General features: G+C 43.5%; 1 protein-coding gene and 1 long non-coding RNA gene across 4 annotated transcripts; both read left to right on the forward strand.

Annotated features, from left to right (window-relative positions):
• Positions 1–11,094: 11,094 nt before the first annotated feature.
• LOC123411581 lies at positions 11,095–27,046 on the forward strand. Its single transcript, XR_006613287.1, has 3 exons — positions 11,095–11,106; positions 26,826–26,833; positions 26,962–27,046. It is a non-coding gene; the product is annotated as an uncharacterized LOC123411581 (long non-coding RNA).
• LOC123411579 lies at positions 21,237–24,937 on the forward strand. 3 transcript variants are annotated; one of them, XM_045104548.1, is made up of 7 exons: positions 21,237–21,730; positions 22,425–22,666; positions 22,746–22,868; positions 23,122–23,238; positions 23,338–23,520; positions 23,618–23,759; positions 24,664–24,937. In XM_045104548.1, the coding sequence occupies exons 1-7, from the start codon at positions 21,313–21,315 to the stop codon at positions 24,714–24,716; spliced, it is 1,278 nt and encodes a 425-aa protein (XP_044960483.1). In that variant the 5' UTR covers positions 21,237–21,312; the 3' UTR covers positions 24,717–24,937. The 3 variants fall into 3 exon arrangements, with proteins under 3 accessions (XP_044960483.1, XP_044960484.1, XP_044960482.1); XM_045104549.1 differs by lacking the exon at positions 24,664–24,937 and adding an exon at positions 24,105–24,662 and having other exon boundaries at positions 21,242–21,730; positions 23,618–23,711; XM_045104547.1 differs by lacking the exon at positions 24,664–24,937 and adding an exon at positions 24,105–24,662 and having other exon boundaries at positions 21,244–21,730.
• Positions 27,047–27,124: the final 78 nt, after the last annotated feature.

Here is a 27,124-nt window from a genome sequence, read left to right on the forward strand (position 1 = left end):
ATTTTACTAGACTTGACTCGGCCAAGTATGATCACACAAAGGCTCCTATGGTCATAAGGCTCTGATTACCAACTTGTAACGACTAAGATGCGGTCCTTTTTTAGGGAACGAGGCCCCAAAATGGAAAGAAGTGCATCTAAGCATTTCGCAAGCACGGTAACATAGCACATACATAATAATAGAATGACAAACAAGGAATCATCTGCCATCTCATAGATAATATCATAGTTTACATCACACATTATTCAGACAAGGTAGTTCCGCTACGGACTACATAACATGAGAAAAGGCTATGCTACCCTGCATGCTTGCCCACGATCACGACCATGCCTCAGTCTTCTGGATAGTTCACGTACATGCGGTCATTCTCCTCATCGTACTGCCACGCCAGCTGTGTGCCATCGGGATCACCTGTGTCATGCGTACCTGTACCTATTGGTGTGTTGAAGTAATATGTGAGCCACGGGGACTCAACAATCTATGACCTCGGTGCCAGAACTAGTCAAGTTATTAGGTAAGGAAGGTTCAGTGTTTAGGTTGCAACATCCTAAGCATTTATGCTGGCTAACTTAGGTAGAACAAGTATTGAAGGTGGCCTATACTAGCAGGTGAAGACTAGCTGATCAATAAGTGATCCTGAACACCTACTTACGTCAATCATAACCCTACCGTGTTCTCGGTCGAAGAGAGGTCTTCGAAGCGGACAGTCACGGTTACGCACACAGTCGACGACCCCGATAAGAGCCGTGTATCTCAGTCTCAGGACACGACGGATGAGCTAGACGTCGGGATGGCTAAACCTATGGGTGACCAGGGGGCCCGGACATCGCTCAGGTGGGACTAACACTCATGAGGAGCACTGGCCCGGGTTGTTGATTAATTCCTCAGGGTAGCTATTCCCTATGCAGATTATTATTAAGTGATTAGCAGATTAAAACCAATGTTGGGTCCTGCCGGACAAGTCTTAACACTACACGATTTATCAAAGGGCTCCCCATAACAACCCCGAACGTGTTAGGAGCGATCAGTTATGGAATCAAACACCGGTAGCCGGAAACTATGGCAGCAATAACGGAACAAAACACCCGGCATGAGGCTAGGCCTTCCATTATTTACCAAGTATATAGGTGCTTTAATTAAATAACAGATTTAACATAATGATATCAAACTCATGTTATCACATGAGACAAAGCACCTGCAACTAGCAACGCTAACATTAGAAGCTGTGCAAAGCCTACTTAGCCATTCAATATTTGCTAGGAGGGGAAAAGTGTTTGGGTTTCATGGCAAAATCAGGAGGCAATTATTTCAGTGGTAGGCAGCGAGCATATGATGAAGGAAACGTGAATCTAGCATAACAAGTCTAGAGATGGAATCAAGGTCATATCATCTTGCATGTGATGTCTTCAGCTTGGAACTGCTCTTGTTCGTCCTGCACGTACTCTCCTGGATCCACGTACTCGCTCTCCGATCCCGGTGCTACCCAACATAAAAATAGCATCCAATGAACAACAGCACCACAAGATGCAACAAACTCATGATGCATGAGATGAGAATGAATATGCATCTCTATTCTAGCTACTTGCACATGCATGAGAAGTAAATACAACTTCTTGACAGAACTGCCCTCTAAGCTATCTTGACATGCATGAGGATGACATGAACAGATGCGTCACGCAAAAACTGTGCAAAAACATATAAATAACATTACGAACGGAGCTATGGATCAACCGGAAACAACGAAACAAGAAATTGAGCCAAACGTATCAAATCCTTCACAACACACTCCAATGGCCTACTTCTGGTATTCCCAGGTTGCCAAATCAAAAAACAACCAAGTATGGATGGGGTGGTGCAAGGAATATCACCACACCATCAACTATGCACTCACAAGCATCAAAACATCAAAACTATACATTCTATCCTAAACAGCAACATAGCAGTTTGAGGGCTACATGAAAAGCACCTAGAGCCACCCAAATGTGCCAAATAGGATATGTGGCAGAAGCTATTCAAAATCTCTACAAGCATGATCAAAAAGATAATACTAAGGAGTTTCACACCAAAAGATCTACAGTTGCTAACTTGGACAAAAATATCAGTTTTCAAGGACTTAGTGAAAATCTCAGTTTCCCACTAGCTGTTTATGCACTGAAGCATTTTGACAGCTCCCAAAACAATATCTACAGGAAGACAAATGGAATGAAAATTGACAGAGAGCTAGACAAACACAAAAGCTACAACTTCTCAGTTGATTGCAGTGGATGATACAATATCTACATGAAGACAAATGGAATGAAAATTGATAGAGAGCTAGACAAACACAAAAGCTACAACTTCTCAGTTGATTGCAGTGGATGATTCCCAAGACATAAACTTCTACAAGCACAACTACAAGGGAAGAAAATAATAGCAGTTTCTCAAACTTAGTGAAAATCACATATTTTCACTAAACTGGAATTTTCAGCCACATGCCTACTTTGACTAGGCACAACTTGCACATATGAATTCCTAAGCATGAAACAAAACCAACATGTTATAGGGGTTCACCCTCTACTGCCTCAACAAGGATTCATCCTCTTGGGCTCATCACATCACATGGAACCAAGCTCTAAACATGGAACAAAATAGAAATATGACATTCCCAGAAAGTATTCCAAAGTGGAATCTGATCCCACCATTGGATTCCTGGGATGATTCTACCCCAAAAAGATATATAATACATAGGCACTTGCATAGAACAAATGGACACAAAGCTAAGAAGAAACTATACATGAAATCACATAGAGGTGAATAGAGCATCATCACATGTGCTTTTCACTAGATTAACACCTACACATCCAATTGAACACTATCAACACTACAATGGTGCACATGAGGGGTAGACCTCATGTTCATGTGACTTAGCACACCACCACACACACACATACAACAAACACAACATAAAACAAGCACCTACACATCCTAGTTGGAATCACACACACTATTTACACTCTCAACGTGCACTCCTACACCTACACATATAAACTTGCACATATGTGCTTATCAAGGCACTCCATGCCTTGGGCATGTGTGAGACACACACACACAAGCACACACAACGACACACAAAGTATGTGGGGGGAAACCCACACACACTCACATACACACACTACTTGCACAAGCTAGTGCTCAAGTTCATCACTCATGCACAAGAGTATCACACACTCACATACATGGTGACATGCATCTACACATACATCCCTAGTGCATCACACACATAAACATGATCTAGCTCACACTTACACACATGCACACAAATCCTACACATGCATATCTACACTTACTAACAAAATTACTAGGCAACGTGCTGGTTGTGAGCTAAAAATAAATACCACATGAGGTGGCCAAGCATACCACAGCACTATGCAAGCAAACAAATGCAAAACAGTAAAAGAAATGCAAAAGGAATAAAAGGGTTGGGGTGGGATTCGAACCCAAGAGCCCTTGTACACTAACAGCAACTAAAGCCACTGCACTACTGCCGTCACATTCGACAGATCATGGGAGTTTAACACGATGAGCTACTCCCCTGCGCTACTGATGCTACTATGCCGAATAAACTAAAAAAGGGGGGTGGCGCGCTGTGGGACTCGAACCCACGACCGCGTGATCAACACACCACGCCGCAAACCACTACGCTCTCCTACGAAACTTGGCCTAAAAGAGGTATCTAACTAGGTAACACAAAGAGACAACATGGATCGCCCTGCTCTGCTCTGCACAGAGAGACGATGGCAGAGACGTTCCCCGAAGCGCCCTCCTACTCCTATTGATGTGCCAGGGGGATCATCTACGGCTACCTACTCCTACCGCGATGGAGCAGCTGCAACAAGCATCGGGACGGGCAGAGCACCACACACAACACAACACATGACCGGTCGTTCTCTTCTCTGATCAGAGAAGCACGGCAACGGACACCTAGGCCGATCTAACGAGGGGGAAGGGAGGAAGGGAGCAGGCTCATGGAGAGAAAGGAGTGGAGAGCATGCCGATCGGAGGAAGAAGCTTGGAGACGATGCGGAAGCCGATCTGATGCAGACCGAAGCACGGGAATGGGAACACCGGGAACACGTCGGAGACGTGGTCCTGTCTGTTGATGTGGTCACTCCCCGACCTCAACGACGGCGAGAATGGAACGCGGGGGCCTTCCCGGAGCTCCTTGACATGCTGGCCGGTGCCGGAGGCGAGGGATGCACGGTGGACGATGGCGGCGGCCTACTGCTATCTCTTTGCTACTCTCCTATGCAGATCTTACCTGGGGGAGGAAGAAGGAGATGGAGGGAGGTGGCGGCGCTAGGAGGGGGAAACGCGGAACCCTAGGTACTAGGCACGCATGCCGAGGCTATATGGGCGCGGATGGGACGCACGCTGTCAATCCCTGTCTCGCTCTCTGTGCAGCATCAGACGGAAAGCAGCGCACGGGGACGACGGCGTCACAAGAAAGGAGAAGGTGCACACTTGGGCTCTCGCTGGGGAAACAGAGAGGGAGTGATGGGCCTTGGGAGGGGGAAGTAGGCCCATGCTGGCGCCTGTTAAGGGAAAAGAAACCCACTGGGGTTTCTTATTTAACCAACACGAGCAAAAGAAAATTAAACTCCCAAGGAAAACTATGGCACCCAAAAATAAAATAAAAATACCCCTCGTCATAAGAAATTATGACCTATTTGAATAAAAAGAAAAAGGTATTTTTGGAGCAAGTAAATATTTACAAACAGAATTAAATTGATCTGTTTTGTGAATATTTGCACCACTAAAACATGGTTTCAAAACATCAAATACATATCCTCACATCCACCACAATACATACTAAAACATGGGCATTTTTGAAACAGGGATGGAACAAGTGAATCTTGACCTTGAGATAAAAGAGAGGAAGAAGTTTTGAAACCTAGTGCAACCCAACATATTTGCTTCCTACTTTCAAACAACACCCATCTCACTTCACATATCAACATCACAACATCACATGACACACCACAACATGGATCACAAGAACAACAAATACAAATAGGCATGGATGAATGGATGCATGAATGCAAAGGGAAAAGAAGACAAGGTGACATCACATGAAATAACACATGCATTGATCTCTCATGGCACTGACAGGATGGACCCACATAGAGAAGGTTCCAAATATGGCAAGTTGCACTCTTGGGGCATTACAATTAAGAAGGCCCGAACCTGGGTAAACATTGCCTCCCTTGTATTCCATGTCCAACGTCAACATTTGATCATTATATAATATTTGATGAAGGCTCACAATCATAAAAGATGTCCATGATAGTGTATTTATATGTGAGTCTCCTCTCCTCTATCATAATCTTTCTTAGATTGCAACAATGACTAATACTATGTTTGTTTACTATCAACAAATTTTGTCACTAATAACCTTTTTGCGTGATGTCATTACTTCTCATGGGATGAGAATACGATCTATATCTTTCTTTTTATTAACATGCTATGATGACGGGTGCCCACACGTAAACCACAAAAACTCAACTAATCTTTATTATATATATATCGCATACTCGATTACAAGGATAGATGGAACTCAAAGCAAGAAACCTAAGTAAAGAAAATCTGAAATTTACTTCTCTAAATCATGAAACAACTAAGGATCGAACTAAAATAGATAGTAATGATGGAAGTGATGGTGATATGATACCGGGGCACCTCCCCCAAGCTTGGAATAAATCAAGGGTGATGACCATACCCAAGTACTCAAGCGTCCTTCTCAGGTGAAGGTGGTGGTGTAGCAGGGTGTCCTCATTACTGCAGGGTGTAGACTCCCCGTCATAGATAGAAAATTTTGTCTCGGGAGTCCTGAAACCAGCAGTGAAGCTCATCCTTTGAAACCTAGATTCATACTCACAGTTTTGACCTTGGAGTTCATAGACTTGATCTTGGAGGTGATCAATCCGATCTTGAAGCTTAGAGAGAATCTCCCCCACGTTCTTGGTGTCCAACTTGTTTTCCCAGATGAAATTCGTGATCATGGAATGGTTAGCGCTCAGACCACGCTCGACCATCCCTTGGCACTTGAAGATCTCCCATTCCACCGCTGCAAGCCTGGCCTTATCGCTTCCCTCCTTCTTGGTACCTTGAACATCCCGGATGTGAGGCACACCCTCACACATCTCAATGGCTTGAGGGTGCCTCATCACCTCCGACAGGTAGGGGTTGATGACCTTCTCGAAGAACTTGCCCATGGAAGGGCTTAGTGAAGTCATGGCGATCTAAATGTGTCCGAAAAATAGCTCGAAACAAGAACAAAAGAAAATCTCATGATGCGGAGGTCAAAACACCCAGGAGTATATATAATGATTTTTTCCAAGTAAGAATACGTGTCGCGGAAGAATTCAGAGTCCGAGAAGCACACGAGGGCCCCACAAGCTATCAGGGCACGACCAGGGGGTGCCCTATTAGCTTGTGCCACCCTTGTGAGTCCCGAGGACTCCATTTTATTTTTGTATTTTTTTCTAAAATACCAAAACCAGCAGAAAATATATTTTTTAGAATTTTTGGAGTCGATTTACTTACCGTTCCACGTACCTGCCCCTTTTTTAGGTTTCTCGAGTGTTCCCGAAAGCTTCCTTTTATGTGTTCATCTAGTGTTATGACCTGGATGACATTAGTTTTGCAAAAAGAAGCTACTATCACAGTGTCAAGGCCATATTTGTTGCTAAACTCTAGAAAAGTAGAAGTTCCTGTAAAAGAATTGACACAATCAAAATTAAGCTTTATACCTCACTCTTTACCTTCATCAAGTTGCCAATCTTCAGCATTGCATTTAATTTTTTCCATAAGATCCCACCTGAATTCAATAGTCTTCTTCATATTAGAACTCACATCGCAAGCATAAAGTAATGTTTGATCATCATGAGAAAGTCGAGCATAGAAATTCTGTATAATCAATTCCTTTGAGAGTTCATGGTTGGGGAAGGTGCGCATCATAGGTTTAAGACTCCCCCAAGCTTGAGCGATGCTTTCTCCTTCACGAGGCCAACAATTATAAACAAAATTCCGATCATGATGGATTAGATGCATAGGATAAAACTTCTGATGAAATTCAAGCTTCAAGAGGTTCCAATCCCACAATTCAATATCATCCAATAGCCTGTACCACATTAGTGATTTTCCCTCCAAAGATAAAGGGAAAACTTTCTTCTTAACTTTGTCTCCTGGTAAACCTGAAAGCTTAAACAATCCACAAATCTCATCGACATATATCAAATGGTAATCAGGATGAGTTGAACTGTTATAAGGATTAACTAGCAGTTTCTCTACCATACCCGAAGGAGTGCCATAATAAATATTTTCAGTAGGTTCAACAGGTTCAGGAACAATTTCCTCAACTTATGTTCGAGGCGAAGATGCCTCAAACAAGCCACTCAAGGGTGACTGTTCATAGTGACAAGCAATAGTAAATTTCAGCACATACCGAAAATGTTTCCTTACCAATTTCCACTTACCAAAGGCGCTTCACTCCCCGGCAATGGCATCAATCGGAATCTGATACGTCCATTTTGCATCATGCTTTCATGTTGATATTTATCGCTTTATGGACTGTTATTATACTTTGTGGAACCTTACTTATGTTTTTTCTCTCTTATTTTGCAAGGTTTATTTGAAGAGGGAGAATACCGGCAGCTGGAATTCTGGACTGGAAAATGAGCAAGTCTGAGTGCTCTATTCTGCGCAACTTCAAATGCCCTGAAAATCAACGTGGATTTTTTTTGGATTTTATAAAAAATACTGGGTGAAAGAAGTGTCAGAGGGGAGCAACCACGGGCCCACAAGCCTGGTTAACGCGACCTACCCCCTGGCCGCGGCAACAGGGCTTGTGGGCACCCTGGCGGCCCACTGCCCCCCCCTCTTTTGCTATATGAAGGTTTTCGTTCCATAAAAAATCATTCGGGAGCTTTTTCATGGTTTCGCCGCCGCCACGAGGCGGAACTTGAGCAGATCCAATCTAGAGCTCCAGCAGGACGATCCTGCCGGGGAAACTTCCCTCCCGGAGGGGGAAATCGTCGCCATCGTCATCACCAACACTCCTCTCGTCGGAGGGGAGGCATCTCCATCAACATCTTCATCAGCACCATCTCCTCCCGGATCCCTAGTTCATCTCTTGTAACCAATCTCCGTCTCGCGACTTCGATTGGTACTTGTAAGGTTGCTAGTAGTGTTGATTACTCTTTGTAGTTGATGCTAGTTGGATTACTTGGTGGAAGAGTTTATGTTCAGATCCTTGATGCTATTCATTACACCTCTGATCATGATTATGATTATGCTTTGTGAGTAGTCACTTTTGTTCCTGAGGACATGGGATAAGTCATGCTAATAATAGTCATGTGAGTTTGGTATTGTTCGGTATTTTGATATGTTGTATGTTGTTTTTTCCTCTAGTGGTGTTATGTGAACGTCGACTACATAACACTTCAGCATATTTGGGCCTAGAGGGAGGCATTGGGGAGTAGTAAGTAGATGATGGGTTGCTGGAGTGACAGAAGCTTAAACCCCAGTCTATGCGTTGCTTCGTAAGGGGCTGATTTGGATCCACTAGTTTAATGCTATGGTTAGACGTTGTCTTAATTCTTCTTTCCTAGTTGCGGATGCTTGCGAGAGGGGTTAATCATAAGTGGGATGCTTGTCCAAGTAAGGGCAGTACCCAAGCGTCGGTCCACCCACATATCAAACTATCAAAGTAACGAACGCGAAACATATGAACATGATGAAACTAGCATGACAGAAATTCCCATGTGTCCCCGGGAGCGCTTTTCCTCTATTAAGACTTTGTTCAGGCTTGTCCCTTGCTACAAAAGCGATTGGGCCACTTGCTGCACCGTTTCTACTACTTGTTACTTGTTACTTTTTGCTTGCTACGATTCACCTCACTACACCATCACTTGTTACCGCTACTTTCAGTGCTTGCAGTTATTACCTTGCTGAAAACCGTTTATCAGAGCCTTCTCCTCCTCGTTGGGTTCGACACTCTTACTTATCGAGAGGACTATGATTGATCCCCTATAATTGTGGGTCATCAAGACTCTTTTCTGGCGCCGTTGCCGGGGAGGAAGCGCCTTTGGTAATTGGAATTTGGTAAGGAAACATTTATATACTGTGCTGAAATTTATTGTCACTTGTCACTATGGAAACTGTTCCTTTGAGGAGTTTATTCGGGGTATCTTCACCACGAACGGAAGCACGAGGTGTTGCTCCTCAACCTGAGGTACCTACTGAAAATATCTTTTATGAAATTCCTGCGGGTATGCTTGAGAAACTGCTGGCTAATCCTTTTACAGGAGACGGATCATCACATCCAGACTTGCATCTGATCTATGTAGATGAAGTTTGTGGATTATTTAAGCTTGCAGGTTTGCCCGAGGATGAGGTAAAGAAGAAAGTATTTCCTTTATCTTTGAAGGATAAGGCGTTGACATGGTATCGGCTATGTGATCATACTGGATCATGGGACTACAATCGGTTGAAATTGGAATTTCATAAAAAAAAATTATCCTATGCATTTAGTACATCGTGATCGGAATTATATTTATAACTTTTGGCCTCGTGACAGGGAAAGCATAGCTCAAGCTTGGGGGAAGCTTAAATCAATGCAATATTCATGCCCCAATCATGAGCTCTCGAGAGAAATTATCACTCAAAACTTTTATGCTCGGCTTTCCCATGAAGATCGTACAATGCTTGACACTTCTTGTACCGGTTCTTTTATGAAGAAGGATATTGACCACAAGTGGAATTTATTGGAAAGAATCAAACGTAACTCTGAAGATTGGGAGCTGGAAGAAGGTAAGGAGTCAGGTATGAATTTCCAGTTTGATTGCATTAAATCTTTTGTTGAAACAAACACTTCTAGAGATTTTAGCGCTAAGTATGGACTTGACTCTGAGATAGTAGCTTCTCTATGTGAATCTTTTGCTGCTCATGTTAATCTTCCCAAAGAGAAGTGGTTTAAATATCATCCTCCTGTAGAAAGCAACATAGCCAAAACCAATCTAGTTGAGGAGAAAGTCATTGCTTTTAGTGATCATGTTGTTCCTTGTGCCTACGCTGAGAAACCACCTTACCCTGCTAGGATAAAGGATTATTCTAAAGCTCCAATTGTGATACGTAGGGGTTACATTAGACCACTTGCACCCCCTGAGGAAATTAGAGTTGAACCTAGTGTTGCTATTATCAAAGATCTCTTAGCCGAAGACATAGACGAGCATGTTATCTAATTCTGTGAGGACTCCGCTAGAATTGCTAAACCTCACGCGAAAGACAAATACGGACATGTAGTTGGCATGTCCGTTGTTTTTGTCAAGATAGGAGACCACTGTTACCATGGTTTATGTGATATGGGTGCTAGTGTTAGTGCAATACCCCGTTCCCTATATGATGAAATCAAAGATGAGATTGCACCTGCTGAGTTAGAACCCATTGATGTCACTATTACGCTAGAAAATAGAGACACTATCTGCCCTCTGGGAATTGTGAGAGACGTAGAAGTCATGTGTGGTAAGACGAAGTATCCTGCTGATTTCCTCGTCCTTGGTACTGCACAAGATAGCTTTTGTCCCATCATATTTGGTAGACCCTTTCTCAACACTGTTAATGCTCACATTGATTGCATTAAACAGACTGTCACGGTTAGTTTCGAGGGTGTGTCTCATGAATTTAACTTCTCCAAGTTTGGAAGACAACCGCATGAAAAAGAGTCATCTGGTAGGGATGAAATCATTGCTCCTACCTCTATTGCCGTACCTCCTACGGATCCTTTAGAGCAATATCTGCTTGAGCATGAAAATGATATGCATATGGAAGAAAGAGATGAGATAGATAAAATTGTCTTAGAACAATATCCTATTCTCAAGAATAATCTGCCTGTTGAACTGCTTGGGGATCCTCCCCCACCAAAGGGAGATCCTGTGTTTGAGCTAAAACAGTTACCAAATACTCTTAAGTATGCCTATCTTGATGAGAAGGAGATATATCCTGTTATTATTAGTGCTCACCTCTCGGATCACGAAGAGAAGAAGTTATTAAAAACCTTGAGGAAGCACCGTGCTGCTATTGGATCTAACGTTGATGATCTTAAGGGTATTAGTCCCACTCTATGTCAGCACAAGATTAAAACCGATCCTGATTCTAAGCCAGTTGTTGATCATCAACGGAGATTAAATCCGAGGATGAAAGAGGTTGTGAGGAAAGAAATATTAAAGCTTCTAGAAGCAGGAATCATCTATCCTGTTGCTCATAGTGATTGGGTAAGTCCAGTACATTGCGTACCTAAGAAGGGAGGTATCACCGTCGTTCCTAATGATAAGAATGAATTAATCCCACAAAGGATTATTACAGGCTATAGGATGGTGATACACTTCCGGAAATTGAACAAGGCAACTAGGAAAGACCATTATCCTTTGTCGTTTACTGACCAGATGCTAGAAAGGCTATCTAAACACACACACTTTTGCTTTCTAGATGGTTATTCAGGTTTCTCGCAAATACCAGTTGCACAATCTGATCAAGAGAAAACCACCTTCACATGCCCCTTCGGTACCTTCGCTTATAGACGCATGCCTTTTGGCTTGTGCAATGCACCTGCCACCTTTCAAAGATGTATAATGGCTATATTCTCTGAATTTTGTGAAAAGATTGTTGAGGTTTTCATGGATGATTTCTCCGTCTACATTTCTTCCTTTGACGATTGCCTCAGCGACCTTGATCGAGTCTTACAGAGATGCAAAGATACCAACCTCGTCTTTAACTGGGAGAAGTGCCACTTCATGGTTAATGAAGGCATCGTCTTAGGACACAAAATCTCTGAGAAAGGCATTGAAGTTGATAAGGCTAAGGTTGATGCAATTGAGAAAATGCCTTGCCCCACAGATATCAGAGGTATACGAAGTTTCCTAGGTCATGATGGTTTCTATAGAAGGTTCATTAAAGACTTCTCTAAGATTTCTAGGCCTCTTACCAACCTCTTGCAGAAGGATGTTCATTTTGTTTTTGATGAGGATTGTGAGGAAGCTTTCAAAATACTTAATAAGGCTTTGATAACCGCACCTATTGTTCAACCACCTGATTGGAACTTGCCCTTTGAAATCATGTGCGATGCTAGTGATGATGCTGTTGGTGCTGTTCTAGGACAAAGAGTTGACAAGAAGTTGAATGTCATTCACTACGCTAGTAAAACTCTAGACAGTGCCCAAAGAAACTATGCCACCATGGAGAAGGAGTTTTTAGCAGTCGTGTTTGCATGTGAAAAGTTCAGATCTTATATAGTTGACTCCAAAGTCACTATTCACTCTGATCATGTTGCTATTAAGTACCTTATGGAGAAGAAGGACACTAAGCCTAGGCTAATCAGATGGGTTCTCCTACCACAGGAATTTGATTTGCACGTCGTTGACCGAAAGGGTGCTGATAACTTGTCTAGGTTGGAGAATGTCCTTGATGACCCACGACCTATTGATGACAGCTTTCCTGATGAGCAATTGAATGTCATCCGCACTTCATATAGTGCACCGTGGTATGCTGATTATGCAAACTATATCATAGCCAAATACAACCACCCAGTTTCACCTACCAGCAAAAGAAGAAATTCTTCTTTGATTTGAGACACTACTTTTGGGATGATCCTCACCTCCATAAGGAAGGAGTAGATGGTGTTGTTAGACGTTGTGTGCCTGAACATGAACAGGGACAGATCCTGCAAAAGTGTCATTCTGAGGCCTACAGAGGACACCATGCTGGAGACAGAACTGCTCATAAGGTATTGCAATCAGGTTTCTATTGGCCCACTCTCTTCAAGGATGCCTGTAAGTTTGTCTTGTCGTGTGACGAATATCAAAGAATAGGGAACATCAGTAGGCGTCAGGAAATGCCTATGAACTATTCACTTGTCATTGAACCATTTGATGTCTGGGGCTTTGATTATATGGGACCTTTCCCGAGTTCCAATGGGTACACTCACATCTTAGTTGTTGTGGATTATGTCACCAAGTGGGTAGAGGCTATCCCCACTAAGAATGCTGATCACCACACCTCTATTAAGATGCTTAAAGAAATCATTTTCCCAAGATTTGGAGTCCCTAGATATCTGATGACTCATGGCGGTTCACACTTCATTCATGGTGTTTTCCGCAAGATGCTCGCTAAGTATGATGTCAACCATAGAGTTGCATCTCCTTATCATCCTCAGTCTAGTGGTCAAGTGGAGTTGAGTAATAGGGAGATCAAATTGATCTTACAAAAGACCGTCAATAGATCTCGGAAGAATTGGTCTAGCAAACTTGACGATGCGCTATGGGCTTATAGGACTGCTTATAAGAATCACATGGGCATGTCACCGTATAAAATGGTTTACGGTAAGGCCTGTCATTTACCTCTTGAGCTGGAACACAAATCTTATTGGGCAATCAAAGAGATCAACTTTGACTTCAAACTTGTCGGTGAGAAGCGGTTGTTTGATATCAGCTCATTAGATGAATGGAGGGCCCAGGCATATGAGAATGCCAAGTTGTTCAAGGAAAAGGTTAAGAGATGGCACGATAAAAGAATACAAAAACGAGAGTTCAATGTAGGTGATTATGTCCTACTATACAATTCTCGTTTAAGATTCTTCGCAGGCAAGCTCCTCTCTAAATGGGAAGGTCCCTACGTTGTCGAGGAGGTATATCGTTCCGGTGCCATCAAAATCAATAACACGGAAGGCAATTTTCCTAGAGTGGTAAACGGGCAAAGAATCAAGCATTATATCTCTGGTACTCCCATAAATGTTGAGACCAATATCATAACTCCAGAGGAGTACATAAGGGATGTTTATCAGCCTGTTTCAGACCCTGAAAACCAAGAGGTATCTGTTTCGGTAAGTAATTGGACTCCGAAACTTTTCCAATATGAAATTTTCTCCGTTTTGGAATTTATGGAAAATTAGAAAAATAAAAAGCAGCCCAGAGAGCGCACGAGGCAGCCACAAGCTTGGTTGCCACGGCCTCCCCCTGGCCGCGACAACAGGGCTTGTGGGCAGCTCGTGTGCCTCCCGGACTCCGTTTTCTTGCGGAGCACTCCTTCTGGTCCAGAAAAAATCATTATATATATGCCCGAGGGTTTTGATCTCCGTATCGCGCAGTTTTCCTCTGTTTTCGTTTCGAGCCTGTTGTCTGTCGCAGATTTAGGTCAAGATGTCTTCTCAAGATTCATAAGAAGAGATCTATGTGGCCGATGATCGTGCTAACTCCAGGATTAATGGGGACTTGGAACCTTATGGCTGGACCACCGACGAGGAAGAGGATTATGAGCCCAAGGGGAAGGAACAAACGATTTTTGATGAAGAGGAGGCTCCTCTACCCCAACCTGGACGCACTCACGTGGAGTTCAAGAAGTCAAGCCTCCCTGACCAAAGGAAGAAGCCTAAGACCTTGTTCATCCCTTCTCGTTTCTTGCAGGAGAGTAAGCAGGAACTTTGTCATAGAGTGTTGAAGCTTGAGGAGGAAAATGACGATCTGAGGGAGCAGAACTTTTTGCTCAAGTGGAAATTGGACAAGCTCAAGACTACTTCAACAACACCACCGCCATCACCACCAAAGGAAGACAACTAAGCATTGGTATGGGCAATCCCCTTGGCTTCTGCCAAGCTTGGGAGAGTTGCCCTGATATCGTATCACCGTTATATCTTTTGCTTTTACCTTTGTTTTAGTTCTTTCCTTTTCAGTTTTTATTTCTTCTCTTAGTGAAATAAGTCTTTAGTGTTTTAGTTTGAGTCTTTTGCCTTGTGTCTCCCCCGATGTATTCGAGCTTGCGAGCTATATAATAAAGAGTATCTTAGTCAAGGGCTTTGTTTTGTGCCATGATCAAAAGTATGAAAAGAACGATAGCATGAAAGATCATGAGATGATCTTATGGAAAGTGATAGCTTCACATATAACAAGTATGATGATTGAAACTTGTTGAGAGTAGACCAACATAGACCTCAGTCATTGTTGCAATTAATAAGAAGTAATAAGGGAAGAGAGGTTCACATATAAATATATCATCTTAGACACTTTCTATAATTGTGAGCACTCACCAAACTATTACATGCCTAGAAGTAGATGTTGGACAAGGAAGACAACATAATGAATTGTGTTTGCTTAGTTCCAAACAATGTTATATGATTAGAGATCCCTTAGCATGTGACGATTGCTTCCACCTCATATTAGCCAAAACTCCCGCACCAAGTAAAGATACTACTTGTGCATCCATAAACCTTCAACCCAGTTTTGCCATGAGTGTCCACCATACCTACCTATGGATTGAATAAGATCCCTCAAGTAAGTTGTCATCGGTGCAAGCAATAAAAATTGCTCTCTAATATGTATGATCTATTAGTGTGTGGAAAATAAGCTTTTGTACGAACCTGTGATGAGGAAGACATAAAAGCGACAGACTACATAATAAAGTTCTTTATCACAGGAGGCAATATAAAGTGACGTTCCTCCGCACTAAGAGGACACACATCCAAACCTCAAAAGCTCTGCAAAGGGCCTATCTTGTACCTTTAATTTTTGCCCTTGTAAGAGTCATGGTGATCTTCACCAATTCCTTATTTAGCCTTTTTCTTGGTGAACGTCATATGCTTGGGAAAGATCTATATTCATATATCAACTTGGAGCTGAGTACTTATGCTTTATTTTTGTTGACTTTACCCTTGAGGTAAATGGTTGGGAGGCAAACTGTAAGCCCCTATCTTTCTCTGTGTCCAACTGAAACTTCGATACCATGAGTACCACGTGAGTTGTAACAATTGTGGAAAACAAAAGAGATGATTGAGTATGTGGATTTGCCTTACAAGCTCTCATTTGACTCTTTCTGATAATATGATAAATTGCAATTGCTTCAATGACTATGGACTGTTGTTGGCTACTTCTCGGTAAGGTTTTTTGTTTCATACTTTGCTTTGTGAAGGAATTGTTACTTTCCCATAAGAATCTCTATGATGTATTGTTGTTCTATGTGTGATCATGATGCCCTCATGTCCGTATTATGTTTTATCGACACCTTCATCCCTAAACATGTGGACATGTTCTGGGTCTTGGTTTTCGCTTGAGGACAAGCGAGGTCTAAGCTTGGGGGAGTTGATACGTCCATTTTGCATCACGCTTTCATGTTGATATTTATCGCTTTATGGACTGTTATTATACTTTGTGGAACCTTACTTATGCCTTTTCTCTCTTATTTTGCAAGGTTTATTTGAAGAGGGAGAATACCGGCAGCTGGAATTCTGGACTGGAAAATGAGCAAGTCTGAGTGCTCTATTCTGCGCAACTCCAAATGACCTGAAAATCAACGTGGATTTTTTTGGATTTTATAAAAAATACTGGGCGAAAGAAGTGTCAGAGGGGAGCAACCAGGGGCCCACAAGCCTGGTTGCCGCGGCCTACCCCCTGGCCGCGGCAAGAGGGCTTGTGGGCACCCTGGCGGCCCACTGGCCCCCCTCTTTTGCTATATGAAGGGTTTCGTTCAAGAAAAAATCATTCGGGAGCTTTTTCGTGGTTTCGTCGCCGCCACGAGGCGGAACTTGAGCAGATCCAATCTAGAGCTCCGGCATGACGATCCTGCCGGGGAAACTTCCCTCCCGGAGGGGGAAATCGTCGCCATCATCATCACAAACACTCCTCTCGTCAGAGGGGAGGCATCTCCATCAACATCTTCATCAACACCATCTCCTCTCCGATCCCTAATTCATCTCTTGTAACCAATCTCCGTCTCGCGACTTCGATTGGTACTTGTAAGGTTGCTAGTAGTGTTGATTACTCTTTGTAGTTGATGCTAGTTGGATTACTTGGTGGAAGAGTTTATGTTCAGATCCTTGATGCTATTCATTACACCTCTGATCATGATTATGATTATGCTTTGTGAATAGTCACTTTTGTTCCTGAGGACATGGGATAAGTCATGCTAATAATAGTCATGTGAGTTTGGTATTCGCTCGGTATTTTGATACGATGTATGTTGTTTTTCCTCTAGTGGTGTTATGTGAACGTCGACTACATAACACTTCACCATATTTGGGCCTAGAGGGAGGCATTGGGGAGTAGTAAGTAGATGATGGGTTGCTGGAGTGACAGAAGCTTAAACCCCAGTCTATGCGTTGCTTCGTAAGGGGCTGATTTGGATCCACTAGTTTAATGCTATGGTTAGACGTTGTCTTAACTCTTCTTTCGTAGTTGCGGATGCTTGCAAGAGGGGTTAATCATAAGTGGGATGCTTGTCCAAGTAAGGGCGGTACCCAAGCGCCGGTCCACCCACATATCAAACTATCAAAGTAACGAACGCGAAACATATGAACATGATGAAACTAGCATGACAAAAATTCCCGTGTGTCCTCGGGAGCGCTTTTCCTCTATTAAGACTCTGTTCAGGCTTGTCCCTTGCTACAAAAGGGATTGGGCCACTTGTTGCACCGTTGCTACTACTTGTTACTTGTTACTTTTCGCTTGCTACGATTCACCTCACTACACCATCACTTGTTACCGCTACTTTCAATGCTTGCAGTTATTACCTTGCTGAAAACCGTTTATCAGAGCCTTCTCCTCCTCGTTGGGTTCGACACTCTTACTTATCGAAAGGACTAGATTGATCCCCTATACTTGTGGGTCATCATAGTCCTTTCAATAAGTAAGAGTGTCGACCCAATGAGAAGAAGAAGGAAATGATAAGTAGTTTTCAGCAAGGAATTCTCTGCAAGTGATATAAGTGACAGTGATAGATATTTTTGTAGCAAGATAATTCGTAACAAGTGACAAGTAACAATAGTAGCAAAGGTGCAGCAAGGTAGCCCAATCCTTTTTATACCAAAGGACAGCCCTGAAAGTTGTCTTATATAAAACAAGCACTCCTCACGACAGATGGGAATTTCTGTCTAGTCATGTTCATCATATTGAGTTAATTCACGTTCGCTACTTTGATGATTTGATATGTGGGTGGACCAGTGCTAAGGTGATGCTCTTACTTGAACTAACAACCTACTTATGATTATCCCCTCTCGCAAGCATCCGCAACCACAAAAGAAGAATTAAGAATAATCTAACCATAGCATGAAACATGTGGATCCAAATCAGCCCCTAATGAAGCAACCCATAAACTGGGGTTTAAGCTTTTGTCACTCTCGCAACCCATCATCTATTTGTTACTCAACAGTGACTTTCCTTAGGCCCATAATATGGTGAAGTGTCATGTAGTCGACTTTCACATGACACCACTAAGAGAAGTATCACCATCCATATCATCAAAATATCGAACGAATACCAACTTTACATGAATATTTATAACAAGACTTCTCCCATGTCCTCAGGAACAATAATTACTACTCACACAACATCAACATGTTCAAGATCAGAGGTATAATAATAATAATTAAGGATATGAACATAATGTCTTCCACCAAGTAATCCAACAAGCATCAACTACAAGATACCCTATTCAAGAATTCGTCCAGTTAACCAGTTAACTTGCCGATTAATCCCTACTCGCAGGGTCACCGAGTAGCCGATTAACTGATAAATCGCCCGATTAATGGATTAAATGGCCGATTAACTTGCTGATTAGCCCATTAATCCCCTACTCACTAGCCAACCGAACAGTTACCAGTTAACGATTTCCTCAACAATGTCAAGATGTAATCAACACTACTAGCAACCCACAGGTACCAATCTGAGGGTTTGAGAAAAAGATTGAATACACGCGACGAACTAGGGTTGGAGATGAGATGGTGTTGGTGAAGATGTTGATGAAGATTGGTCCTCCCACAGAGGAGGAAGCATTGGTGATGACGATGGCTTCGATTTCCCCTTCCTCGAAAGGAATTCCCCCGACAGAATCTCTCTGTCGAGAGCAAAAGGGCCTCTGCCCAGGTTCCTGCCTCGACGACGGCGCTTCATCCCGAAAGATAACTTATGATTTTTTTCTAGGGTAAAACACACCATATAGGAGAAGATGGGCGCCAGAAGGCCAGCTGGGGTCCCACAAGCTATTAGGGCGCGACCAGGGGGCGCCCTGTTAGCTTGTGCCCAGCTGGTGGCCCCTCTCTGGTATATTTTTTGGCCCAGAAATTCTTAAATATTCCAAAAAAATTCTCCGTCAAATTTCAGGTCCTTTGGAGCTAGTTGATTTTTCTTCCTTTTGCTTGGTCTCCCGATCCATAATTCCAGTTTCGAGATATTTCCGTCTTAATGATGTACCTTGCATATTCATAGATAAAAGGCATACGAATTGTATTATAATAATGAATAATGGACAGGATCAAGAGAAATATCAACAATAATTCATGATGCAAAATGAGCGTATCAGTGCCCCGCCAGCATCGCGCCCGACAGCGGGCCTTATTGGAGTCGCGTGGCGCATTTGTGAGGGACCCGTCACCTCCGGCTTGTCGTGGTTTGCGAAGCTCAACATGCTTTGTATGGTCGTCCTCCAGTCCTCCATTCTCTCTGGCGCAGGCTGGAAGGTTAGCAGTAAATAGGCCTGCGCCAGGGCTTCCTCCGCAGTCTTGGGCATGGCGCGACGTGAGGCACAGTGCCACTTTTACTCCCAATAGTTCCGGGAGGAACGTTCCCCCTTCCTGCCGCACGCTGCAGGCCCTCCTCTGGAGGTTGACGACAAACTTGGCCCTGCGTGCCCTGGATTGGCGAGCATGGGTCTTGTCCGTACGTCGCCCGGGGTCATCGTCGACCCGCGGGTGTTGGTCATGGTTGTCTTGCACGGGAAGCGGAGAAGGCCCCGTCGACGTCGCCATTGATGCACCTGCTGTAGTCTCGGCGTTGTTCCCGGTCATCTCAGGTGCTCATGGTACCGCCATGACAACAGAATATGGGTCGCGGTTGGTGGAACTCCGTGTGGTGTTGTGGCTGCGCTCACTAGCGCGATGAGCGTGATGGTCGCCCCAATTGACATCGCTTGTAGCCACCTGCGATGGCGGCTTGGACGAAGATGGGGGATCAAAGACGCGCCCCTGGCTTACTTGGGGGCCATGGGCGTCGATGAAGAAGCCGATGAAGAAGCGCATGAACTGACGAAGATTCGCGCAGGCGTAGCCCCCTACCTGGCGCGCTAAAGATGTCGGGGGAACGATGATCTATGGGACGTACGAGGCCCCTTGTGATTCAGGATGGGGCGCACATGCACAAAGAGCATCATCGTTCACATGCACACGTGGGGTTTTTAGACAGGTTCAGGCTGCTCGAAAGCGTAGTACCCTACGTCTCGTGTTTGTGAATTATGTGGATGGAAGTCCAAATTACAGGAGTGCAACAACCCGGCAAGGAAGCGTGAGGAGTGCAACTACGCGTGTAAATGGACAAAGTGTCGACCTTTCTAAAGAAGCCATGGACCTCCTTTTATAGTGCAAGGGGTCACCATAGTGGCTAAAATGGTCTTTTTGAAAGAGTGAATAGTGGCTTCTATAGGTGTCGAAACCGCTGACATGAGCTACAGTGTGAATACCTAACCCTGACAGATTAGGATAGATGCATTAAATGCACCGCGATATCTCTTGGAAGGATCGTCTCTCCTTTTGTGTCGTTCGCCTAGTTACCTCTTGTTCTCTTGACACGCCGCAGGATGGGTGTCATTAAAGATGCTGCATGTCCGTAACTATTGCAAGAGGCCTCTGAACGAATCCACCTAACTGTATGCCTGCTCGACACCTCACGGATGCTAACAATCAATCTAATAACGTGGGGGCAGCGGAGATGTGATGAAGTCTTGCCGGGCCTGATGACTGTCAGGTCTTCTCTCTCTTCGCAAGGTGGCTTTCCCGGGCCTTTGTCTTGTTGCTTGTGGTTTGAGCTTTCTTCCGATAGAGTGTTGCTGGACGAGGAGGCCGCTGCCGTCTGTGCACGAGTGAGGATACTAAAAGACTCTCTTTTAATACACTGACATATTGTTCATCGAATTTGTTCTTTTTCCATCATCCGTGATACCGTAAATTTTGTTTACGATACCGAAAATGTAAATGTAAATTGTAGTACGGCAGTTTAAATAATGCACTCACCAACTTCATTCAAGTTGACAGTTCATCTCTGTGATTTTTTTTTTAATGTCATCTCTGTGATTTTAGTGGAAGGCGCACCCTCCCACTCCCACGAATGTGTTTGTGGAGCCGAGCGAGGTGCGCGCGTGGGGTCTGCTTCGCCACGTACTCTACTACTCTTGCTACTCAGCACAGCACCCCTCACTCCATAGTCTCTCTCACCGTTCCCTCCTTCCAGAGCGTTCTACTCCGGCGAGATGCTCCTCTCGGAGCTCCCGAGTCCCCCTCGCCCATGGCGCCCTCGCGTTCGAGAAGCCCATTCCGCCCGCCCTCGCCACCTCCCTCTCCTCGGCTCCCACGCTACGCTTTTATCGAGAAGGCGCCACCTCCACCTCCTCCTGCCGCCTTCCGCGACCCCGTCCGACGACCCCGCGCTCCCTCCGGCGAGGCGGTCGGACCACCCGAAGAAGGCGTCGGGTGAGGGCGAGGGGTGGAGGAGGAAGGCGGTGCCGCCCGGTACGCGCGGGCCCTCCAGCCCTGTCCCCAAGGAGACGCTGTCGTCGCCCCGGTGGACGGCGAGGCGGCAGGCGCGCGCCGCGTGGTGGAAGGCGACGTCATTGGTGCCCAGGAGGGCCAGGAGCGTCATCCTTCTCAACCTGCTCGTCCTCATATTCGGTACGCACGTATTCGGCTCCCGCGCGCCCTGCATTTCTGATAAGAGTATCTACTGCGTACTGCACACCACTTGTTCGATGGTATTTCAGAGAGAACTGGCGAGGGGAGGGTTGTGTCAGTGTCATAGCTGGGGTGATGCCTTCTCGGATTGGAATGGTGTGGGTTATTTCAACACCACAGCTGAATTGTGTGCCTGCATGCTAGTCAGCTAGTGTACATGGAAATGTACTTTTTAGAATACCATACCGTACTATGTCTTCATTCATACAGATTAATAGCTTAATCTATGGAATGGGAATTTCAGCTATAAATTGTATGATTGCAACTCTCACATAATATTGTTGCGAACTTGTTCAATATATGCTATGTATTTTATGACTGTGCATACCTTTTCATGGATGTTGTATCTATCCTTTTTGCCTGGTATAGCATGCCACTTCTCCTCTTTTTCTTCTTTAAGGCCATTCTTGTTGAAGTCCATGCTCCATTTTCCGATTATTGCACATAAAATGAGTGTCAATACACTATACTACAGTAGTGTGATTTGGGAAATGTGTATCCAATTTCAGATTAATTATACAAGTAAATTCGCACCCCACTACCCTATTTTAAATGTGATGGGTGCTGCTGATCACTCCTTGTCTGAGATTTTCTCCTGAATAGTCAGCTGAATTGAATTTTCTTTTTCTACCAGCAAGCAACATTTCTATTGTCAAAGAAGCGCAGACTATGTTGGATCCTGACCTTTTCAATATCATACGCTTCACTATCGCGGCCATTCCTTTTGTGCCATTCTTGTTGAAGTCACTCAGAGACATGCACGTTGTTATTAGGGGTGTAGAGTTGGGGATTTGGGTAACCTTGGCCTACCTCACTCAGTCTATTGGGTTAGTTACAGCTGATGCTGGCCGTGCATCTTTCATATCCGCCCTCACAGTAAGATTCTTTCTCAAGCTTAGCCAATAAAGTATTCCCTATAAGATATGTTGTATGTTCTTTACTCAAACATATTCAGGTGATCATTGTCCCTTTCTTGGATGGTATTCTTGGAGCAGAAATACCTGCATATACGTGGCTTGGAGCATTTTTATCAGTTCTTGGGGTTGGTATTCTGGAATTAAGTGGTTCTCCACCATGTGTAAGTCAAATATCTACATGCAAAGGTCCACAAGTTTGTCTGAACGTTTTTATTTGTCTTATGACTTATAGTACTGTTCTGTCTCAAGAATCAAGATTAGTGTGCTTTAGAATTTGAGCTCTGTATTAGTGTGCTTTAGAATGGAGCTCTGTATCAGTGTGCTTTAGAATTTCTTGGTTCACTAAGTTGATAATAACTGCACAACTTGCAACATATCATGTTGATTGATCTTGTCTCTGCGTACTGTCATTAGGTTGGTGATCTTCTGACCCTCCTTAGTGCCTTTTGTTTTGGAATTCACATGCTCAGAACCGAGCATATTTCCAGGAAAATGAAGAAAGAAAATTTCCTAGCCCTTGTTGGATGTCAGGTTAGTTTTTGACTATTTCTCAACGTTTCTCTTGCATTTATGTCGTGAAAATTTCAACTTTGTTTCGATGAAGTGTTCTAAAAATTGGTTAAAAATCAGGTGGTTGTTGTAGCTGTTGTGTCGGCAGTCTCGTTCATTGTTAAATGCTTCCTCCAGACTGTGGTACCCTGGAATTTAAAACCACATACACCAACAGAGTTATTCAGTATGATGTCATCTTTTCCTTGGCTAGCAATACTCTACACAGGCATAATTGCAACAACCTTTTGTTTATGGGCAGAGGTTCGTAACTAGTCTTGCTATGTCCATTCTTTTCAGTTGTATGCCAAAGTTTCTTTTAGGAATACCTTCTTTTGTTCTGAGATTTTCCTGTCATCAGATTGTTGCTATGCGTGATGTGTCAGCTACAGAAACTGCAATAATTTATGGTCTGGAACCAGTATGGGGTGCTATTTTTGCATGGGCAATTCATGGTGAGAGATGGGGCATTACTGGACTTATTGGAGCTATCTTCATCATAGGTACTTATTCACCAGCCACCACATTCTCAGCTACATTCTTCATTACGAATTTTCGATGATGAAAGTTGGTGACTAGTTACATTACAAACCATCAATGTTCCTTCACTGTTTGGAAATGTAGGGCATAGTTTGGCCAACTAAGTTCAAATTTGACCAACAACTAATCTGAGAATATGTGGGTTTTGTTAAAGCACAATAAGATTGTGTTTTTCCAAAAGTACTTTCTTGTGACTGTGATTTGTAATATTGTAGTACTTCAAACTTGGACAATAAATTTAACACCTTAGGTTTCCTACAGGAGGGAGTACCCACAGCGAGAATATTGACTCTTGTTTTTCTTTTCAGCCGGTAGCTTGATGGTTCAGGTACTGGGGTCATTTCTTGATATTGATGTATCAGAGGACAGTTACCAGATGAACAGCTGATACATAAATCGCAAAAATACGAGGATTTCATATGATAACATATGATCACTACTGCGATGTAATATGCCAAGTAGCTAGCATGACACTGCAACAAGATCTAACTACAATTATGGCCAGTTGCACAAGGAAAGGAAAGTTCACTAGGCTGACAACAATAGGGGTGGCTCACTAGTGGCCTGGGCAACTGATGAAAACAAACTGTGGTGCGTCGTCACGTGGAGAACACAGCTACAGAAAGTGGGGATGCGTATCACTCGACTAAACGCCTAGGGTAGCCTGATTTAGTACCAATTACATTCTAAATCCCGTTTTCTCTCGATGTAAATCAGTCCACATGATGTAGTATGTAATACGTTACCTCATGCTGATTCTGTATTGACCTTTGTTTTAGTACGTTATTGTTCATTGTCAACTAGATATGTCTATAAAACTAGATTGTACCAACTGACACATAGTTTAAAAATTCTCCATGGGATCAGAACTGCACCTAGTATGCTTGGGATCAGACGGCATATTCCAGCCCAAGACATGAAAAACAAGATTATACTCACAGGAGGAGTATATATTCCAGCCCAAGACATGAAACAGAGCAGAAGTACCATTGCAGGTTCACAGGAGCAAGAAGTAGAGCAACAGATTTAGCTCGCATGAACAAGTGGAGCAAATTGCTTAGAGGTACACCTGTGGCTACCCTTGTACCCCTTTCAACTCCTTCTATCAATGCAAAATAATAATAAATTCAGATAACAAATACTTCTAGTGTCTAAATGAAAAGATAATTCCAGTATACAACTTTCAAATATAACGAGATGCATGCTAAAGATAATTCCAATAGTACCATCAACAGACAAGTTTTTTGTTTGCGGTTGATCCATGTACATCTTTCAAATATAACATGAATGCTAAAGATAATTCCAGTAGTCCAACTGAACAAAGAACCACGCCAAAACCAAACCGAACAACTGACCACAATGGAACTGACGGTACACATGATGGTCTAAACTTTTAGCAATCACGTCTGCTTATCTGTCCTGAATTCTGCATTTGAGGAGTCTAAGAGCATCTTCAATACCCGATGTTAATTTGGAGATGTAAATGTGGGTGTTGTATAATTTACATCATCAAACTGTGTTTTTTACGACTCCAAAAAAAATTCAACTCTAACAGATGTTGTATATTTATTATTTATGATGTAAAACTCCAACTCCAATAGATAATGTAAGTGTGAAGATGTAAACCAACTGTACAACTGCACAATTTGAAATAAAAACATCCTAAATTAAAACCTCAAACTTTCACGTGTCCACAATAGTAAATTATTACACAATTCATCAAATCCACAACATCTGTATATTTATTATTTATGATGTAAAACTCCAACTCCAATAGATAATGTAAGTGTGAAGATGTAAACCAACTGTACAACTGCACAATTTGAAATAAAAACATCCTAAATTAAAACCTCAAACTTTCACGTGTCCACAATAGTAAATTATTACACAATTCATCAAATCCACAACATCAAATGCAACACAACTACAAGTTCTTGCATAATACAACAAACAAATAATGAAACTAGGCGGTTCTTTTGCCATGCCATTTTCAGTACTCCTCCATCAAGTCTTTCTGAAGTTCATAGTGTGTATCAGAATCTCGAATTTCCAAGTATATGCGGACATTTGCTTCAAAGGTCATCGGTGAAGCTTCTTCATTGGTTAGCTTGGCAAAAAGAGGTGTCGGGTCGAGCACATGGATACCGTTGTAAGATCTAGACATCCCAAAATATGAATGTCAAATCCATGTTGCTTAATGAGCAACAACCTCAAGAATGATGGTGGCATCCTTCGAGCGTTTCTTGAATTGTTCATGCCATGCTTTAGGACAATTCTTCTACTTCCGGTGCATGCAGTCGATGGACCCAAGCATACCTAGAAACCCACGGACACTACTAAAAAATACCTTATAGATAGATGCTTAGCAGTAGCGAGGGGTATATGGGCCGCACTATTGCTAGTTAGTAGTACCGAGGGGTATATGGGCCGCACTATTGCTAGTTAGTAGTACCGAGGGGTATGAACCCCATGGTACTACTAAGTTAATAGTAGTAGCGAGGGGTTTCTACTAAGTGGTCTCCATCGTGTCCTTGGGACAGGCCATAGTAGTAGCGAGGGGTATAAACCCCACGCTACTACTAAGTTGATAGTAGCAGCAAGGGGATTATACCCCTGGCTACTACTAAGTGGTCTCTACCGTGCCCCCCGAACATGCCATAGTAGTAGTGTGAGGTATGAACCCGCCGCTACTACTATCGACCCACCAACACATGTGTACACGGAGCGCGGAGGCCCAAACCCAAACCCACACTCTCTTGATTCTCCTTCTCCCTCCCACCCACGATGCCCTTCCTCATCCACGACCACCGCTGGCCTCGTACCTCGGCGTCTCCCCCAAATTCGGCGACCTCCTCTCTCAACGCAGTTCCCTTCCCTTCCACTCCTTCCCCCTTCTTCGGTGCTGGAAGGAGAGGGAGATCTAGCAGAGGGCCGTCCATGGCGATGGCCAGATCTGCCACACAACCACTTGCACTTCTCGCCAGGACATGGCCTCGTGAGGACGTGAGGTCCCAAAAAAATAGCAGTAGATCACCGGGTGTCGTATATGGTTTCGGGCATCGGTTCCAACTCCGACGGCCATCGGTCAGTTGCTCCTCCTCCTCCTCTTTATATCTCTCTTCCTCTTCTAATCTTTTCTCATTTTTTGTAGCAACAACACAGGAGAGGTGTGGGGACGAGTTGGGTGGGGAAGCACCATCACCATGGACAACTTCATCCCCTCGAGGACCAGCATCAACCATGGATGGTGAGGACGATGACGCCTAGCAGCAACAACCATGGATGGATTTTTTTTAATTCCTAATTAGTTAGTAGCAGCACGGTCCAG

The sequence above is a fragment of the Hordeum vulgare genome, chromosome 7H (genome assembly GCF_904849725.1).
Source record: "Hordeum vulgare subsp. vulgare chromosome 7H, MorexV3_pseudomolecules_assembly, whole genome shotgun sequence".
Taxonomy (NCBI): Eukaryota; Viridiplantae; Streptophyta; class Magnoliopsida; order Poales; family Poaceae; genus Hordeum; species Hordeum vulgare.